This window comes from Thermobia domestica, chromosome 9, assembly GCF_964235325.1.
Source record: "Thermobia domestica chromosome 9, izTheDome1.hap1.1, whole genome shotgun sequence".
Taxonomy (NCBI): domain Eukaryota; kingdom Metazoa; phylum Arthropoda; class Insecta; order Zygentoma; family Lepismatidae; genus Thermobia; species Thermobia domestica.
Genome location: NC_137462.1, coordinates 34,638,520 through 34,652,639, shown reverse-complemented (window position 1 = coordinate 34,652,639; position 14,120 = coordinate 34,638,520). Strand labels below are relative to the sequence as shown.

Sequence of the window (14,120 nt, the reverse complement as noted above, 5' to 3'; positions counted from 1 at the left end):
GCAATGCAGAGGTGAGTTTACTGTTTATTAAAGAATGCACGCGTTTGTGTCGAAGATATATTGTATCTAAGGATGAGAGCATCGGAGAGGAAAGGTAGCTAAATTCTATTGGAATAAGTTATATATCAGTATTATTTTATTCTATTTATTTATTTTACGCTCTGAAAAATTCATACAGACATGTAAGCTTACATACATCTGCTTTGGTACAATTATTTGTTGGACTACCTACAAGCTGTACCTGATTGTCATCAGTATCTTTTGTATTTTATCCCAAACTTGTTTTTTCCTCACCTTGGTTTCATCTTCGTAAATTATATCAAGTAGCTGAACTGGGGCGTCAAATCTGGAAAGAAAAATTCAATTTTAATTAGTGATATGCAGACATTGGAAAGATATAGCATGTTATAAGATCACACTGAAACTAAATGTATGAGTGAATACGTATAAAACAATATCTGCATTAAAGTACTAATATTTATTTTTGAATAGCCAGTAAATTATGCATACATAATCAAAATTCTTCGTTAATGTATGAAATGCGTTATGTAGAAAAGTAAATTTTAAGCATTACGACTGTACTTATTAATGTTATTCAGCTTTCAGTTGAAACACATAGTTGAGAAAGTTTTCGTTGTAATAATTCAGTTTTAATAATTATTTAAGTATTCTATATGTATGGTATAAATATATTAATGGCATCCTAAATGACATTTTAAATATACAAATGACAAGTATGAGTAATTAATTTTAGGGGGAATTTAGCCATACAGTGCACACTTTTTTTTTTTTTTTTTTTTCGTGCTCCGTGCAAGGACAAACAACAACGATATCTTAGGAGTGTTAATAATTAACTCATCGCAAGAACAACAGAAAGACTCACTTTAGTTCTTTGTTAAATATTTAAAGTTTTGAAACTTATCTGAGTATTATGCAAATTCGATGATCAATATATATATACGAAACAATGAAACTTACGTTGTGTATTGTATGTTTATTTACTAAGGCAGTTGAGACTTTTCAGGAGCGTAATAGTGGTAGTCAGTAAATCTCACAATATTGGGCTGCAATTCTGTTGTTACATTTTGGTAAACGAACACTTTGGAGGAAAAAATTAAATGATTTGTTCTCTGTAAAATAATTTGTAGCAATAAAAGGGTGTTAAAAATAATAAGGTACTTAAGAAAATATGTACACTCATGTCCAAAATGATTGTCGCATACCTGTAATTGTCTTCTTGTAAGAATATAATTTGATAATGATTTCGCAGGGTACTTTTAATACTGATACTATGTGTATAATCGGGGAGTGTTTATCTATGGTAAATTTCATAGGAAAAGAATTATAAATTCGAAAATTAGAATAAGTAAAACAAAGTGTTGCTAAATGGACAAGATTTTTTTTTTTTTTTTATGTTCTTATTTATTGCTCTTTTGACATGAAATTAGCCACATACATGTCTTTGCCGATTACACACATACTAACATTATAAGAAATGCCGGGCGTATTCGTTATCAAATTATATTACTACAATAATACATTTATAGACATGCGAAAATAATTTTGGACATGAGTGTACATGAGATTAATTAAGATCTCTTTCCTTTCTTTTTATTTCATTATTAAGGAAGTAATGATGTTAGGTTAGATGACACGTTAACGCATAAAACTGTTTACTTTAAGTGTTAAACTATTGAAAATGCCAATAATTTCATTAGCTAGCTACCATGATCCTTCTGTCCTCTTCGGAGCAGGTAATGATTTTATTGGAGAAGCAAATAAATTCGAGCAATCGTAACAAATCTTTACTTGGCGGAAGATTAAACAATTTTAATTGTATGTTTTTAAAGTTAAGTGTACATCAATCAAATATTGAAATGGTGTGAATTAGAACTGTAGTTAATAGTGAAAAATAGTTACATTTTATATTACTTATTAAACTAAACTATTTCGTTTATTACAGCCGGTAGAACGACGACGAATGAAGAATTAGAAGAAATGTTAGAACAAGGAAATCCAGCAGTCTTCACACAAGGAGTAAGTTAACATGGATAATTTGTTAGTAATCACATAAGCGAATGAGATAAACTCTATGAACACTTTTCTATAATGATAATACTTCACGTATTTTAAAGCAGCTGCAAAGGAAGTCGCTTCCAAAACATAAAATTAGAAGATCCATAATTATCCACTTGAATAGTTTATTCTGCTTCTAAGTACCGTTATAATTAGCAGACAAATAACTGCAAGACTGTTTTAAGGACGCAAAGAAAGCTGGGTAATAATTATTACGATAGAAACGTATCACCCACGCTGCTAACCTCCCAAAATGGTGATATGCAATAATCTTGGTCATCTAATCAATATTTTCTAACATAAAATCAAATATACAGATAGTTAACAAAATAATGGAATCTAAACTTTGTAACACTGAACTTTTGCGCTCGCCTATAGTGAGGCAGTGTAGTTTGGATTCGTGCGACAATGGACCAAACATTGGTGGTGCAAAGTGGGAGATATCTCCGATTTTCAAAAAGGGAATATGTGGATGCGAGCTTAGTTCCTGGAAGTGTATCGAAGGCTGCCAGTGTGAGAGTTATATCGAGAGCAATCATGTCTAACAAGTAAAGCGTCTAAATGAATGAATCGAATTGCGGGATGTGACATAATGTGCCTGATAGAGGATGTGAAAATATGTTTATGTGCAAAGTCATAGCCGCTGAGCGCCGTAAGAAACGGAGGGGGAAAGGGTCAAAGTTGGTGGGAAAAGGGCTACGTCATGTTATAGAAATACATCAAATAAACTGTTGAATCGTATAAATAGTGAAAGATAGACAATGCAAACGGTGGCGGTTTCTTTCGCCAATATGTGAAGAATAGATCACGAACCTGCGCCGCCATTTTGAAATCTGCGATATTTTTTGAATTGGAAAGCTAGTCATGTGGTACTTGTGTTCAGACTATGTTTCGATCAGGAATGTAATGCTTCTGTTCATTTTGTCATATCATTAACCGCTGATGAATTATGGCCTGTTTTCTTATTTCTTTGCATACCATCACAACACATGCTCGAAATGCGACACGAGAGACACTCGAGAAACCCACCTCGCCCGCTAACGTATTTTAAGCTAGAACTTCGTTGCTGCTACATTAGTCCACTTTTCATCCAAATACCACATACTACACTCGTCCCAAATTGCTATTGCTTATGAAAGTGGACAAAGAAAGTTGAATGAAAAATAAAGCAAGCGGTGAAAAAAATAGTTTACGTACAGTACGTAATAATTGCATTCCAATCTATCAGATTTTATTGTGTTATGGTCTGTATTAGTAAGTATATCATTTAACAAAAGGTTGCTATATAAATTCCACATTATTTTCGACCAAAAGTAATAAATAAATAAATAAAAACGCGGAAGCGGGTCTTCCAGACCGGAACAGTTATCTTCGGAACTATATGAAGCAAATTGGAAGTAATGTCATAAATAATAATGTAATAACATACAACTTGGAATCAAACTTCAGTTAGTTTTCTTTCCCTATATAATTTGTTTCACTTACAAGTGTTTTCATGATAGTCCAAACTTTCAACATAAGAGTAGGTCCATCAGTCTCCTAGATTTTCATTAATAATTATAAAGATTATCCTAAATCTTCCAAGTAAGTACGGATAGTGATCACTAAAGCTCATAATTGACTTTTGAGAGTATGCTAGCCGTAATTGATATATCACATGACTACTTTTCCATTTCAAAAAATATCACAGATTTCAAAATGGCGGATTTCAATATGGCGGCGGAGGTTCGTGATCTACTCTACTCATTCTTCTTTTGCCAATATGTGAAACTACCACCGTTTGCGCTGTCTATCTTTCACTATTTTTATGATTCAACAGTTTATTTGATATATTTGTATAACATAGCATAGCCCTTCTCCCACCAACTTTGACCTCCTCCCCCTTCGTTTCTTATGGCGCTCAGCCGCTATAACTTTGCATATACATATATTTTCACATCCTCTATCAGGCGCACCATGTCTTCTCCCGAAACTCGATTCATCCGTTTGGACCCTTTACTTGTAAGATAACAATATGCAGAAATCGTGTCTGAACATCATCAGAGAAGGGTGATAATGAACGGAAACCAAGCATAGGTAAGAGGGATACTCGAACATTGAAGAAAAGGATTCCAAAGAACAGTAGAACTAACGCGGAACAACTGGCTGCAGAACTCAGTCAGCAACTGGGAGGACCTTTTCCTACAATTATAGTCCGGCGAGTCCTGTATAACCTCAATATCCGCAGTCGGGTTGCGATTTCGAAAGCTTTGATGTGAAACACGAAAAAGATAGTACCGAGATAATAAAACCTGGACCGTCGTTGGTTGGAAGAGAGCAATGTGGTCCGATGAGTTATTTTTCTCCGTGTTTCCAACTGGCGGTTTCATGTATGACGGAAGCCTGAAGAGGATTATGCTCCGGATTGCCTGCTCTCTGCCAAGAAACGTACTGGCGGTTTTGCGTAGGCTGCGATTTCATGGTACTCCTTAGGCTCTACTAATTACTCTCAAAGGACGAATTACTATCTATGATAATGTGAACTTCTTGAGCGAACAGCTATAACATGTTGTACAGTGGTTGTTTCGAAACAACTATGCAATCGTGCGAATACACACAGCCAGTCCTATTGGGGAACACGAGGATGTACTTTAACTCCTCCCTTGGCCTACTCATTACCTCTAATTGAACATTAATGAGCATGTACTATCAGTTTTAGACCGCGAGTTAGGTGCAGATTTCCTCTTTCGTATCCTTGACACATCTGAGTGCTGCACTCAAATGGTATACTATTCCTGTGGAAACTGTTTACGTATATTTCAATTCCATATCAAAGTACAAGCTGTACTACAAGCTATAGTTAGAGCTTCGTGGCTGTATGATTAATGTATCTTCTGCACGGGAGACCCGGATTCGATTCTCGACGGGTCAACATCTCATATAACCTCACTGCTGAAAGGGACGCTAAACTCAAATTCAATTTAAAAAATTCAAGCTAAAAGTGGTCCAATCAGGTAGATAGTAGACATTATTATGATAGGTTGGATTTTCTGAAAGTATTTTCGTCAATTTGGTAGCTATCTGTACCTTCCATTAATCTTTATTTCTTCTATTACACATCCAAAACGTTTGTATCTATACAATTATTTTTACGTCGGATCAGTCACATAATCTGCATACAAATGAGTCACAGATCTGACTTCTACGAAAACCTAGCATTAAACACAACTAACACCAAAGCCACTTCAGTCTTTCATCATTAATCTGAAAAAACATAATCTGTTGATCAAAGAATAGAAGTAATGAATATACGTTTTCCTTATTTTATGAAGGTACAAGTATCATTGCCAGGGCCGGATTAACTCATCTGGAGGCCCGAAGCTAGAAAAAATATGTGACCCGTGCTGATTTCGTCTAATGCATTTCTGTGAAAGTACAATAGGAAAGTTAAAGGAATACACGTAGTTCTACGACATCAACCATGCCATCCATCAGATAATATTATACGTAATGGAACTTTCCAAATGCATTTAAAAAAAAAAAAAAGTCACCCTATCATATAAATGTAATAAATGAAACAATGAGTACTTCAAAAATTTCTTTTCCTTGCTTTCGTCCTAACGAAGTCCTCTGTCACATCCTGAAAGTCAAGAGAACTGGGCAACGAAGAAATTTGTTTCATATTTTTTTGTCATAGTTTATCTTATGATGATGAATTGATGATTATATCTTGTATGATTCGTTTTAGACAGCCAGTTGAGATTTTAATCGAGGGTAGACTCCCGTACACATGGAGGCCCGGGGCTACAGCCCCCCCTTCCCCCCCACTAACCCAGCCCTGATCATTGCCATAAGACGTTATCTACCATACAAATTTAATATTGATATTACATTCCAACAAATATAAGGTACAACACTAGAGTTCTACGAAGAAACCCGAAGCGATTGAAAATTATTCATTGTACTTACCATTCCGCTGATTCTACAGCCTTTAGTGGATTTTTGTCTCTACTGCCTATCCCTCTTAAGGTTTTTTCTTGTTAATCCATTCTTGGATCTCCAGCGCTCTGAAGTCATAACATTATTGATTCATCTAGTCTTCCGTCGTTTCCCATTACGTGAGCAGCCATCTGAAACAATTTTTGAATCTAGGTATATCTTAGTTCTCTAATAAATCTTTAATTTCTTCACTATTTCTAATTGTCTTTTCGTTTTATTTCACTATTATGTATAGTTTTATAATTATTTTGTGAAATATTTGTAGAAACTTCTCTTATTTTTTTAACAACCTTATTTCTGTACTTCAATACACTTATTTTCTGGTGTTCCATCCTGTTTTATTTAATTACAGATCTTCTTGAAAATTACGTGGAATACATATAACCTTATTTCTGGTTCGTGTGTTTGTGGCTAAATTAATGTTCTATAAATGACCTAATTTTTTTAAGGAGATCGAGTTCAGGTGAAATTCACTAAAATAAATATAACTCTCATAACTTGTAAAATACTACATAAAAAAGCTGAAATTTTGTCGGTATAAATATTGACAAGAGGAAATTGTCTGTCATACTTGTAATACCACCATAACATTGTTACCAATCCAACACAAAGTTTTTTGTTTTTCTTTCTTCAAATGTCAAATATCAGGTTGTTATATATTTCAAATATTTATTATTGAGTATTACAAACTTAAGGACGTTACAGTATCACTAACGTCCCAGATGTTTAGAGTCCACTACAATAGTAATAATGCAAGTGAAACAGACGAGGCAATGCACAACAAAAGTACTTCATTATCGAATACTATGGTCTTTAACATGATGCATTTTAAATAATTAGGAACAAGGTTAAAAGTGATTGAAAATTTAAGGCTTTATATGGCAAAAGTGTTTAGATCAGAATAACATGGCATGACGTACATAAAAATGACATGACATACATAGTTTTCTATAGATGAAAATTCCGTGTACAATAATTTAATATCTCAAAGCATTCCCAAGATATTGAACATTTGTAAAGTTTGTAACACGGCATAAAATTATGTAATTGCGAAAACTTGTAATTAAAACTTTCAATAATTATTTAGAAGCCACGAACAGGACCGATCATTTTCAACATTCTCCACAAATACGTCATTTTGAGCAGTATAGCTATTTCGACCCATGTTTTCCATATCTCCGGAACTGTTTGAGATACTAAATTGCTGTAAAGATCTCTATGATGTTTTCGTCTATCGAAAACCATCTGCGTAATTAAATGTGATACAATAGTAATAATAATAATAATAATAAGATACAGGGTCTCACCTATCCACATAATCCCCATTGAGATTCAGACATTTGTCTCATCGTTACAGCAATTTGTCCAAACTCTTTGTAAAAAATCATGGCACTCACTTTACTTTCCGTTTCATTTCTTCATCAAAAGTTGACAGAAGACCAGATCGGTTATGTCGAACCTGAACTCTTCAGGGAAACACAATAAACGATCTGGTCTCCTCTTTACGATAACACCCACCCTTACTCAGCACACAAACAAGACACAAAACTGAAGACTTGAGGTTCAAACGGCATTTCCACTCTTCATACATACTCAATTTAGCGCTCAGTTACTTTCATTTTTTTCCCGGTATTGCAAGGTAAACGTTTTGAAACAGATAAATAAGTGAAGCGGAATGTAAGGAGAGTGCTAAATAGCCAGAGCTCTGATTTTTTGCAAAGAGTTTTGACAAATTAGTGCAACGGTGAGACAAATGCCTGAATTTCAATGGGAGTTACGTGGTGAGGCGAGAAAGAACCCACCTACACATGTATGTGTAGTTTACGAATGTATCTTTAAAAAAATAAGTATTTTACAGCTTAGGAAAACTTATATATGGAACGAGCCGCGTACTTTACTTCGTCCGTCTCAGTTACGTTATTACTGTTGTAGAGCTTCCAAAATTTGGATGTTTGTGATGCAACACTAAATAATAAATGTGATAAATTACATAAAATATATAAATATTGCATTAAATACTACAAATGAATAATGCTACATATTATCTTTATTGTTGTGTGTTATTCGGAGTATGGAGTTAGATTTAGAACTTCATGATTTCTTATTGTTGCAACAATGGTTGTATGATCCATACTACCCTTCTGTGTAAAGAAATAAAACTGTCTTTCAGTTAATGTTCATTATTATGAGGAGTTTAGAAAGATTTTAAAGCGAATTGTACCTCAGCGATTTCTAAAGTTTCATTTACTCTTCAGAAATTGCAAAGCTTCATTAAGAATTTTTATTTTTTCCACCGTGAATCATTGCCTTTAATGAAACTCTCCACATTTATTTGGGATGGAACAAATTTAAAAAATGTTAAAGAAAAGAAGCTTAGCCGGTAAGTCAAAGGTAAAAAATGCGTATATTTAATTTATTAATTAATTTGCTCCTTTTTTCTCTTTTTCCAGATTATTATGGAAACACAACAAGCGAAACAAACTTTAGCAGATATAGAAGCGCGACATGCGGATATAATAAAACTAGAAAACTCCATTAGGGAACTCCATGATATGTTCATGGATATGGCAATGCTTGTAGAAAGCCAGGTAAGATAGTGTTGCTGTATGCATAAATTTAACATTGAAAACGTTGAATTCAGTGAGTGAACTCATTTGAAGAAATGTATCGAGAATTTATTACGAGAAGAGCATAATAAGCAGATAGTATGTTACGATTATGTGGTCGTGTGTTAGTGCATGAGAAGTGGTTTGTTTGTTTGTGTGTTCTAATCATTAATAGGAGCTCCCTCGGGATGCATGTTCGGAGTTTAAGACCTAGATTCTACTTCTGCGGGAGCTCATAAGTTTGATTTTCATGTAAGCTGAGGGTCCACTTCTCATACAGTCTCAGTGCTGAAAGAGACTTTAATACAGCCAGCTATTCTAATAATTAATAGATGAATACAAGATTTCGAAAGATGTAATTAAAATCTATATTAAAAATATACTCATGATTGAAAGAAAACATTTATTTTAAAAGTCTGAGAAATTTTAAAGAAGGGAATTAATATTTGCAAAGGAAGAAATTTTTGTTCAGTAATATTTTGGTAGTTGTATGGTCCTTCTGCATTTGATTGGACTGAAATTGCAGGTATTTCGTGATAACTGGAAAATGAAATACATAACTGTATACATTGAAGGGGTATTTAACATCGTGTGCACTCGTCTGAAACGCAGAAACGTGTAAATGTGTTTTTATATTAAATAAGTGCAGTGTTGTTCAGCAGTGTGTTTATTTTTCTGATTTTATTCGCAAGACGTATGACTATGATGGTGTGTCAGTTACAAAAAATCAAACCAACTTACTATTAGATTATTTAATTCATATTCGTGCAATGTGAATCTGTCCTGGAAATGATTTTGTAGCATGTAAACCTGCATAAGAAAATAGCGGGTTTTCATTTAGCTTTACACCGCATGTATCAACTGTTTGGATCAGATACTCAAAATGATGTAATATTTTGGATTATCAGCAGATGAGCTACAATATAATACGTTGCGATGTGTACGTTGTTTGGCATGTGTTTTCATGAATTCATTGTAATGTGCAAAGTAGTGCTCCCTTATGACTATATTAGTTTACAGGTATGCAAGGGCTCGATTTACGGTGGAATCTCATGTAGTTCCACGTTAAATAGTGGGTCAACGTCTCATATGATCTTGATGCTGAAAAGGAACATTAAACATCAGACAACTCAACCGAAATACGAAGTGTGTTCTGAAACTTCGTAGACTGCTCCAATTCTGCGTAAGCAGTCTGCTTGTTGCACGTGAAGATGGCGTGTGACGTACTTTGTTAATGTAAGTTAAACCAATGTGCGAAATAGCTTTTGATGCGCTTTGTTAATATAGGTGAAGCCAACGCACGTTTCTTTGCTCATCTTAAAAGTCGAACTGCAGTGCATATTACAATGTCAGATAAGAATGATATGCCGCTAATTATGAGACAGAAGATCGCTATTGAATTTTCTGTAAAGTTATGTAAAAGTGACCAGAAACGTTTGGGATGATCAAACAAGCGTACGGTGAAGAAGCATTGGGCAAATTGGCCATATTCAAGTGATAGAAGCATTTTAAGGAAGCCAAACGTAATGTGCAGGATAAAGTGAAAAGTGGAGTCCATCAACATCAAATGAACGATGTAAACGTTTTGAAAACAGAGACGTTGTTGAAAGAAGATAGATGTTTATCGATTCTTGAATTGGAAGTTAAACCGAATGTTGGTGGAACAAGATGTTACTAAGTTGTAAATTAATACCGGAAAATGTCTCTTGTTTGTTTCAAGATGAGTGCCACGTTCGCTGAGTGAAGAACAGAAGCTCTGTCACATTCAGTGTTACCAGACATTTTTTCGCCAAGTGAAACAATATTCCCAATTCATGAACAGAATAATCAACACTGAGTCCTGGATCAGGCATTATAATCCCGAATCAAAGCACGAATCCAGCGTATGGGAACATGGCGACTCACCACCTCCCAAGAATTTCGGGTTTCTGGTTTCTCAAGGAAATTGATGTTGATTTTGTTTACTGATATCCGTGGAATAGTACTGCAGGATTGAGTTCGAAATAATCAAACTGTAAATGGAAGTTATTTTGCAAATGCATTTGAAGAGAGCAATTCGGAGGGGAGGGGAGGGGGGAAGCTGCTTCATGAAGAATGATTTTTCATAGAAAGCTACGGTAGTCCAGATGTGGCACTGCGGCTATGGAAACTTTGAGAAGAAACGTGGTGGTCAGTCTCTAAACTATCCTCCATATAGTCCAACCTCGCACCCTTTGATTTCTAGGCTTTTACAGCACTTAAGACTTACACGGAAGAAAGTTAAGCATGAATCACGGAGTGAAAGCTGCCACATCCATCACCTTACACTGGCTCCCAGAAGATGGTATGGAACATATGTTTGAAAAGTTAGTGCATTACTGGAAACGGTCTATCTAATGTGAAGGGTGCTTTTTCGGAAAGGGAGCTCACACCAACCCTTCTGCTGACTCGCACTCCAATAATAATTTGAGTGCATGAATTTTCGTAATAGCCCTCGTAGCTTACAGTGTGCGCTCCAGAGTAGTTTACTGAATTGTTGTCTGAGTAACACGTGTTTGAAATAGTTTCGAGCTATTATGTAACAGCGTGTATATATGGTCCATGTACGTACACTATTCTTAGAATTTTGCTCGTATGAAATCTAAGAAATTAATGCAGAAGAGAAAGTGGGATGATCAGCTCCAATCTAAAATCACTTTTTAGTTTTGAAAGAAAGAAATATTATTGCAGAAGGGTCATACAATAACGATTTAAAGAAATCAAACCACCCATTTACATCTAGATAGGACATAGAGACAAATTTGTCATCATAAGCCCATTGCAAGTATACAAAATAATTATAGGTTGGAACATTAATTAAATAAATAGGTTTTTATGAGCGTTAGATTTGGAATCAGATTTACGGAATGAAATTAATTTATTATTGAGAATGGGCAGCCTGCAAAGCTATCATGTATTCTTGATTGAAATGATATAATCAGGTAAACAGGTATTTCAAAATCGACAGACTAGTATGAGAGAGTACTGTCATAGCATAGAGCAAATCTAAAATAATTGAAATCGATAATGTAACATTCCACGCTGTAGCTCTTGTACACAATAGCAAGATTTTTGTGTACGATTATACATGGTGTTATTTAAAGATTCTATCAAAGTGCTCTAGATTTGGTTTAATTAATGATTCTAGTTCATCATATATGATTGTTTAAAGAGTAACACTGAATCGAAATTCTAAATAAATAAATAAATATGTAAGAGCTGAAATGGTGTATATTTACTGTACTTTCGTTCATTTGTTTTGCCTTGTGTTGTAAACTTCTATTGCTTATATCGTATCTAGTTGGTTCTGTGTTTAGTTTGCTTAAATCTTTATTTAAACCTACTAATGTAGATACGAATTTTTATTTCTGTGTTATTTATAGAGCAGAAAATGAGTATCGGAAGAGCTTTAAGTTACAGGATAAAACGGGAGAGGGGCCGCGGTGGCTCCGTGGTAGAACGTTCCCCTCTGATGCATTGGGTCCTTCGTTCGATTCCAACTCGCGCCAAGTGAGTTCCGTGGTGAACAAACACCGTGTGCGTGGGTTTCCTCGGGGTTCTCCAGTTTCCTTCCACTTTTTTCATTTCACCATTTCATTCATTTCTCATCATCTCTACCCTAGCCGGTATAATCGTGGGACATAAAAATTTCATTTAATTCCCATTTCAAAACAGGAGAGGAGGAATATCGGTCTGTAAGTTTTCGACACCAAGTCTGTAGTGGCTGATATTCTTAATTACATTACAAAAGTAAAATGATCAGTATTACACTGTTTAATAAAGCACAGTATCCAATTTGAAAGTGTAAAATAAGAAGCACACATGGGTCTACTCACGTGAATAAAGTGACAGTCCGTCAGCTAACGAACAGCTTTTGAAAGAATGGTTCATCTCCATCTCCGTTCCCAACCAGTACTTTCAAACTGAATCGACTGCTTCAGACTTTGTTCGTTGCTTCCGATATCCCCTTGAAGGAATTCTGAAATTATAATACAAATAAACTATAGATGTGCGAAGTGTAAACCCACTTTCCAGTTCGCCAACGTAGACTTATTATTTTTTTAACGTTAACGAAATACCATATAAATGGCAACTTTTATTACAATATATAATACTATACTGAAATTACCTGTTAATGAAATCATGTAAGAGAAGTATTGAATGAGTATTCAGTCTTTAGTGGGAAATTGCTGGAGATATATCAGGCTGGAAAGTTGCTAAACAGTTTGAAGAGCTTTTTCAGTAATACGAACATTATATAATTTGGCATTAACTTAATGGATCATTACGAGATAAGGACGGATTGAACAATGTTCTGGATGTACCTATTGTTGGGTTTACAGCTCGTTGCAAACATAATAGAAGGGATTAATAATTTTAGCCACTCCGCACAATCATCCTAGAAGTTGATCTGTGTGTCATGAATGACTGAATACACTTTGAATAAGAATTGTTCTGCAAGTAACCTATTCCCTTCACTGCGTATATTAGTACTATAGAACATAATTTAATTCCCTCATTGACTGACTACATGTTTCGAGTATGACCAGTTTGACTGTAGATCTGCTGCGATAAAATGCCGTTGGTACTCTGGTGTCACACTTGCTCTCGTTCTATTTAAGAGAGGGTCGCTCAGGATCTGATCTACGACTGGAGATAATTTTTAATTTACTCCTGTTTCACCTCAAAGACCAGCAACACGCAGAAATTTTGCACTGTAATCTTCAAACCTCTCGAAACCCGGCAGTACGAGTCGATCAAAATGCGTCAATCTTTTCACATATAGTCGAAAATATTCTTAAAGCCTGGCGCATCCTGGTTTGAGTGAATTTTAATGTTTCACAATTAAATTAAATTTGCGTGACGCCTACATGAACAGTTTTATTTTTGTTCACCTTATATTTCACTTGACTCGACTCGGAATTGAATTCCTTCCCATCGATCAGGCGTGCCTTTTCCATATCTTCAATGTACAATCACACTACGACTTATCGCATTTTGGTTAGGAAGAATTATTGGTCAGTATGTATTTTGTGAAAGTAAAATTTTTCTTTGGAAAATTGAAGATTCACGTAAGAAAAAAAATATACTAGAAGACATGTTATTTATTTGTTTCTAAGAAAATCCCAGTCTTATTCCAATATCAAATATTGAAATGAAATTTGATCTAAGATATGAGATGTATTTTGAGTTAATAGAAGAGGAGATCGTTGTAAGTATTGAATGTATGCTCATTGTAAGTTAAGAGAAGAAATTATCGTAGTTCACGTGTTTCGTTTTAACTTATTCTGTGTGTTGTTCTTATCATTGTGATCGTAGCATACTCTTTCGAACTTAAATTAGAAACGTTAAACTACAGGAGACTAAAACTCTTTCAAAAGCCTAAATTTTTAACTGCTATTGATTTGCCTTTTCAGTTCTGCGTGCTTTGCAGTGATTGAA

The 14,120-nt window shown here is 34.7% G+C and overlaps 1 protein-coding gene and 1 long non-coding RNA gene across 8 annotated transcripts in view; one reads left to right on the top strand and one right to left on the bottom strand.

The window, feature by feature from the left end:
- Positions 1 to 14,120, top strand: part of Syx1A (Syntaxin 1A) — a 229,222-nt gene that overhangs the window by 145,875 nt on the left and 69,227 nt on the right. For all 7 annotated transcript variants that reach the window (XR_014133021.1, XR_014133020.1, XR_014133023.1 and 4 more), the window contains exons 6-7: positions 1,964 to 2,037; positions 8,505 to 8,642. Coding sequence is in view for 3 of the 7 variants with exons in the window: in XM_081770867.1 (XP_081626993.1) it covers positions 1,964 to 2,037; positions 8,505 to 8,642 (212 nt within the window). In the remaining 4 variants the exon portion in view is untranslated. The remainder of the gene's footprint in view (positions 1 to 1,963; positions 2,038 to 8,504; positions 8,643 to 14,120) is intronic.
- The window catches only part of LOC145694549 (uncharacterized), a 167,624-nt gene continuing 153,667 nt past the window's right edge, over positions 164 to 14,120 (bottom strand). Inside the window, exons 3-5 of the long non-coding RNA XR_014133024.1 lie at positions 12,515 to 12,657; positions 6,025 to 6,185; positions 164 to 346 (exon numbers count right to left, since the gene is read on the bottom strand). This is a non-coding gene — a long non-coding RNA (uncharacterized LOC145694549). The remainder of the gene's footprint in view (positions 347 to 6,024; positions 6,186 to 12,514; positions 12,658 to 14,120) is intronic.